Consider the following 6960-nt stretch of genomic DNA (forward strand, 5'->3'; position numbering starts at 1 on the left):
ACCTGGTTTGGCATGATTCATAAAAATGTATTTTAACACACTGAACCTCTAATAAAGGACATACTATCCCAGAATACTACTTAGTCAATGCCTTAATATAATTACACAGTTTAACCAAGGTTAGTGATAACTATCCCAGAATACTACTTAGTCAATGCCTTAATATAATTACACAGTTTAACCAAGGTTAGTGATAACAGATCTTGAAAACAATACAATTTTAATTGTAATGTGATTGTAAGAGGCTCCTTTCTACAAAAATACACCGTAAGAGGAATGGTTAATAAATATCATACCCTGGCATAACACATTTAAAAAAAAAATTTTATACCATATTGTCATAATGTCCCATACTATACTATATGGTCATAGAAAGAAAGTAACATCAGGGAAATATAAATGGTCAGAAGTAAATGTTTAATGCCAAAAGTAAAAGCATATTTATTTGATAAATATTTAATAAGCTCCTGTCATTTATTAGAATATTCTATTTTGAGCTTCTACAAAGTAATACTTAAAAATACAGGACATGAAATTTGTTCATTTACCAACATAATTTAAAAAACTAAATCTACATTCTGTGTTCAAGATGTCTGACAGCAAAATTTTTTAAATTAAAAATATAAAAATTGTTAAAACCACACTATATGTTAAATCTTTTATGATGCTGTTTAAAAATATTACAAAACCACATACATTATATTATGCAAGCATAAAAAAGAGTGTATGTATATATACTAAAATGTTTTATAGTAATTATATCTTAGTGGCAAGATTACAGATAATTTTCCAAAATTTTTCGCACTTATATTTTTCTAATTTTTCAATAATAAATGTTTTTCCTCTGAGAAACTTTTAAAAAAAATCTGTATTTTACTGTCAAGTAAGGTAATTCTTTAATAGACACTTTTTTTCATTTCGTTCTATGTACTTGACAATCATAACATTATCTCCTTAAGTGCATATAAGGAAGACAGTTTAAAAGATGACAGTAAGCCAACTTCAAATTTAAAATTATTTTTTGGAGGAATTTATTCTATCATTCATGACACTGATATTTATATTGAAAAGAGATTCATTTTTAACCCTTTACTCTCCTCTCCCCCAGTCAAATACATTTATTATAAGCTCTTATAAGAAAATATGGAGGAAAAACTACTATTCATCACTAGCCATAAAAACTTGGGTGGAGGAGGCAGGGGGAAACACTTCTACTGAAAATTAGTTAAGAGTATACTTATGGTTTCAAGAGATACTAATATCTTTTTGAATTATTACCAATTTAAACTTGAATTCATCTAACCTAGAAGTTCTCAAGTACTGGCGCATGAGAACTGCCTAGGAAATGTGCCAAATACAGAAGCTCATGGCCCTAGCTCTCACCTACTGAGTCAGAATCTTCAGAGTAGAGCTCAAACAATCTGGCCCTTTCAAATAAAATAGCAGACACTGTACTTAACAAAAAATTTCTCTGTATCACTGCAAACTGTTCTAATAATTTTGAAACAAAGTTCTCAATGAAAATAATGTTACAATCAGAAATACAATTTCATAGAAAGAGAAAGTGTCAGTCGCTCAGGCTGGTCTGACTCTGTGACCTCATGGATTGTAGCCAGCCAGGTTCTGTCCATGGGATTCACCAGGCAAGAACACCGGAGTGGGTGGCCATTCCCTTCTCCAGGGGACCTTCCCGACCCAAGGATCGAACCCAGGTCTCCTGCATTGCATGCAGATTCTTTAACATCTGAGCCACCAGGGAAGCCCCATGAATCTTACCATTCTTCGGGAGGCAATTCAACAAAACTACACAAGCGCTACAAAGTAAAGCAAGCCTAGAGGCACCTGTGAGGAGTAAGACAAAGGCATATCCGATTCATGGAAAAAATAGACAGCAGATGTGACCCCAAGTATTTATCCATTAAAAACAATGTATTCTAAAAATAAATTTCCATGTCAACGGAACAAAGTTGTTTATAAATAAGAAGGAATGTGGAGGTGTGGGGAAGACAAGAGGAAGCCTCAGCAAGTTAAGTACCAAAAGCCAGGAAACAAAGCAGAATGAATGGCAATTGGGGACAAGGAAAACAGAATGAACTAGGAAATGGAAGAAGGGATGACCACTATCCTTAAAATCCAAGAAACTAGAGGAAATGAACAGATATTAGAGGAAACTGACCTGAGCAGAAATGCAAACAGAAAAGTAAGTGGAAAGTGGTGTAAAGGATACTCACACACACACACATATATATATACATCACATATATCTATATAGAGATATTTATATAATTCGGAAACAAAGTTCTCAACAAAAACAATGTTACAATCAGAAAATTACAATTCATAACCCATGCCCATTATTTTTTATAATATATATAGATATATACAAACGAGAATTTAAGATGAGATCAAATGGTAGTACAGAACGCATCTTAGGCACAGATGCAAGTGGTGTAAGAGAATGAAAAACAGTATTGTGAACAAACTGATACTGAATAGAGTAAGCATATGGGATGAATCTCAAAGTAAAGACGATGAAGCAGGAAAAAGAGAACTGCACAGACAGAAGAACGAATGAGACGTTATGAGAACTGGGAAATAAAATGTAAGTGCTGTAGTACGAAGGAAAGAACTTTGAGCAAAGTCAATGGCGTTAAATCACATTATCTAATCAGTAATTATAAAGCACAGTTATCATACCATACATTATCTCATTATTTGGAAAGCATAATAAAGTGTATTATTTTATGTAATACATTTTACATAATAAAACCCAAAATGTAAAGAAAGTAATCTGACAAGGTGATAAGAGACTAAAATAAACAGTGCCTGAGAGATGGAAGGGCTAAAGAAGAAAAAGTAAAAGAAAAAAAATAGGACAGAAAGAAATCAATCACACCTATTTAAAAACCACAGGTAGGAATAAACAAAGAGGTGTGGGTGCACAATGGATGATGGACTAAAAGGTGCCAGGAAAGCAAGTGAAATCTGACGGAATCTTGACAGCTTCAGGATTCAGAAAGTAAGTAGTTCCAAAGTGTCCAGAAGGATTTGTAACCGTAACATGTTACGGAGCGGGGGAATGAAGTAGACGGCCTCAACAAGACTAAGACAAGAGAGGTGCAGAAAATCGTCTTAAGTAGAAGCTGAGGTTAGGAGCAGGCAGGTCCGAACCACTGGCAAAGGAGCGGGGAGGCAGGTGGAATTGGGATGGGGGTCACTAGCTGGCGACACTGCAAACATTAGGAACCGGGGGTCTGAGGTCGGGATGGAAGGACGGACGGAAACACTGGCACTGAAGATTGAAAAAGTAGAGGCTAGATCAAAACCATTAGCTGGTTAAAACAGGTGACGAGAAATCCTCCCCTCCGCCCTAACAAGTAGAGAAGCGGAGGGAGGGCAGCGGCCTGAAAAGGGGCAGAGTCGGGGAGAGTTCAACAGAGAATGATGCGCCCATCTTCACCGTAACCATGTAATAATTACACACAACGTTAACTCGCGCTGGGGTCCCGGCCCCGGCTACTAACCCACGGATTTCACCAGGATGCCGGCCCCAGCTCCCCTCCTACCCGTCCACCACCAAAAATAAAGAAAACATCCAGGAGATGCGAGGCTGGCTACCTTCAGCCAGCCGTGACCTTCTCGGACCAACCCCGAGTCTCGCCCCCTATTGATAGCCTCCTGCTCCACCACGGCTGCCCGAATCCCCCAAGCCCAGAGCGCGGACCAGGGAAACCCCCCTGGGCCATTGTGTGTGTTTACGTAGCGAGCTCCTGCCTGGCGGGGAGGGACAGGTGGGAAAAGCCAGTCTCTCAGCCCGCAGAGCCCCGAGGAGAAGGTGGCTGAGGGCAACCGGAGCCCCCACCGCCACCTCTTTCCCCCAAAATAAACACCAGTCAGCCGAGCCCCGAGACCGGAGGGGCGCAGGTGCGCCGGCACTCACCTCCTCGGGAATGGCGGGGTCCGCAGCCGAAGAGGCCGCGGCGCCGGCCTCGGGCTCCATGTCCCCGTTGAACAGAGCCTGGCCCTGCTCCGCGCCGCCGCCGCCGCCGCCGCTCAGCGCCGCCATCTTATAACCGAGAGCCGGGCCCGAGCGACCGCTGCTGGGCGGGGAGGGGGAAGGGAGGCGGAGGGCGGGGGGAGGCGGAGGCGGAGGACGGGGGGCGACGGGGAGGGACGGCCCGGGCGGCCCGGGCGGCGTCGGCGGTGGGACGGCGCCTGGGCCACCTCGGGAACCGGCCTGCGGCCCCCGGCGCAGCTGAGCCTGAGGGGATTGGGGGAAGGACTGTAGGCCGGGGGGGAGGGGCGGGGGCAGGGGGCGGAGACGACTGGAAGTCGCCGCGGCAACGGCGTCACCCGCGTGTCACGGTCGTGACGTCACCTGAGGTGCGTGACGTGATCCTTGGAGCGCCCTCGCGCCGTCGTCAGGGGAGGGTGCCTACCCCTCCTGCCCACCCTCGTCTCCCACATTTCCTCCGCTCGGCCGTTTCCATGGCTTCGATTAATTCTCTTCTCCTCAGTCCTAAACCTGTTCTGTGTTGTCGGATTTACTCGAAGAGGAGATTGGAGAAGAAGTTGAAATCCTAGAGGGAGGAAGGCGGAAAGCCCATACTACTGTGTTATTTCCATTATCATTACAACGAACGTCCCCGAGTCGTAAAAATAAGACTTGAAACCCCGAGGTTGCAACAGCCAAGCAGAATTTGATAGAAATATATTTAGGAAAAGCCAGGTTACCAGAATGATGCTTGGATCCTTTTCATTAAAGGATTTGGTCTGTCAAAGCGGGTCTAAATGGAAGTCTAAACCTTTTTTTTTTTTTTACCATCGTTTAGGAATGAAATGTTTTAGTCTGTTTTTCGTTTTCCGGATTCATTCATTTAACAAATGGAAGTAGATCACTTTCCATGCACTAAGGCCTGCACAAGGCATGGAGCATTCTAGACATTGGAAGCATCCAAATTTGAATTATTTAATTTTCAAGGAAATCATTCAAAATATTTTAAATACTTTTGTGCAGTTCATAAACAGAATAGCCCAAGGCATTCTCTATGCAAAATATGCGTGAAAACGAGAGGAGAGGTAAATTACCTTTGAGAGACCCAATTACAGAATGGAATTCGTTAAATCTGGCTTATTATTAAAAAATACATTTATGTGACAAGAAGGGGAAATATGCTGGGGGAAAAACTTAAGAAAGGGAAAAATCAGAGTAAGAAGCAGTGAGAATTACTGTGAACTCCTGATGGGGTTCAGGTAATCACAAAATAACCTAAGCATCAAGTCATGGTATGCTCTAAGTGGACTACCCATGGGGGGTAAGTCACCAGTGACCTTCTTGTATTCACCATGATTCAAGAGATAGAAGACTGTTCTACTGACATCTGAAGCAGGATGTCTGTGTATGGATAGAGTCAATATGAGTCCAGGAGCTGATCATTACTCCCAAGGTAAGGATTTCTGTGTGAGGCTTCTTGTTTAATCAGAATGCTAATATTCTCCTACATTGAAAAATAGGGGACAATAGGGGGAACTTAGAATACCACCTATTGGATGAGCTTAGTATTCTCTGTACTTTTCTTCTAAGTAGAGAAGTCTCTTGGAGACACTAAATTTAAATCAAAAGATGGCTTATCAAAAATAGTGTAAATGAGGATAATGATAGAGGATGATGGTAAAGGATAATGTCACTGAGCTATACAAGTCTAAAGTGCCCTTCTTTACTATAAGGAATTCTAAGCAGAGGAACATGGAACCAGCAGCCAATCATAGCACCTTTCTCCCTCGATACCATCAAAAATACAGTTGGCAGAGTTTTTATTCTCTAATAGTCCTGTCCTATTTCATTTTTTAAAAAATCAACCCCTAAAAATATTACATCATTATCTCACTTCTACATAGCATTAAAACTCCAAGATTTTTTCCCATTGGTTGCATTTTAAAGTATAACCTTCTTTATAGGCCACAATCTGTAGATCATCTCTTATTTTTTCTCCACAGAATGGAGGATCGCATCCATTTAATATTTATTCTTGTTAGCTTTTGTTTATTCAGTATTTTCTGACTTCATCATCAAATTCTGCATATATCTTCTTTGATTTCCCTAAGCTGTTCTAAAGACCCACAGAATCCAGATGGAAAAATATAATGGAAAGCATAAACTTTGGAATCCAAAGATTAGTATTTTAGTGTTGGCATGCCACATCTTGGCTATATAATCTCAAGGCTAGTAAGCACAAATCCCTGTTTGTTGTTCTTTCAGTCTCTAAAATGAGGGTACTGATAATGCCAGTCCTGTCTATCTGTATCATTGTGAGGATAAAACTTAATAGGTTTGCCCTTTATAAAATATAGTCACCCTCTCAGTCAGAATTCAGGCAAGGCATAGCAGATGTGGCTTATTTCTGCCCCATGATGTTTGTGACCTCGACTGGGAAGATTGACTGCCTGGAGGTGTCTCAGTGGTGGGGAACTGGAATCATCGGGAAGCTGATTTCCTCCTGTCTCTGATGGTTGAAGCTGGGACCATAAGCCAGAATTCCTCTCTTCAGGTGGCCTGAGCTTCCTCCTAGCATGGCTGCCTCAGGGTAGTGAGACTTCTAACAAGGTGGCTGAGGGCGCCATACCCTCGGGTTCCTGTAAGCAAGGTGGAAGCTGTATTGCAATTTATGACCTAGCTTCCAAAGTCACACAGCATCACTTCTGCTATTGGATACGGGTAAGTCACGAAATCTTTCCCAAATTCAACAAAAGACATCCCAAAGAATTTATAGAGCTATTTCATTTCAGATAGATCATGTTTAGAATAATGATCTAGCTACTCGGTAGAAATGGCTACTTATCCTTACCTTCTCCAGAGGGGATTCTACACTTACACTCTCCCCCTTTAATTATAGAAAATTGCTGAGACGTATCTCAGTATGGTCATGAAGAAGCCTTTACCTTCTTTCTTTAGATTCGGAG

General features: G+C 41.6%; 1 protein-coding gene across 7 annotated transcripts in view; it reads right to left on the minus strand.

Annotated features, from left to right (window-relative positions):
- The window catches only part of BRAF (B-Raf proto-oncogene, serine/threonine kinase), a 157105-nt gene extending 153039 nt beyond the window's left edge, over positions 1-4066 (minus strand). For all 7 annotated transcript variants that reach the window (XM_068973430.1, XM_068973428.1, XM_068973425.1 and 4 more), the window contains exon 1: positions 3941-4066. In XM_068973430.1, the coding sequence (XP_068829531.1) occupies positions 3941-4066 (126 nt within the window). The remainder of the gene's footprint in view (positions 1-3940) is intronic.
- Between the last annotated feature and the right edge of the window lie 2894 nt (positions 4067-6960).

Source organism: Capricornis sumatraensis, chromosome 5 (assembly GCF_032405125.1).
Source record: "Capricornis sumatraensis isolate serow.1 chromosome 5, serow.2, whole genome shotgun sequence".
NCBI classification, from domain to species: Eukaryota; Metazoa; Chordata; class Mammalia; order Artiodactyla; family Bovidae; genus Capricornis; species Capricornis sumatraensis.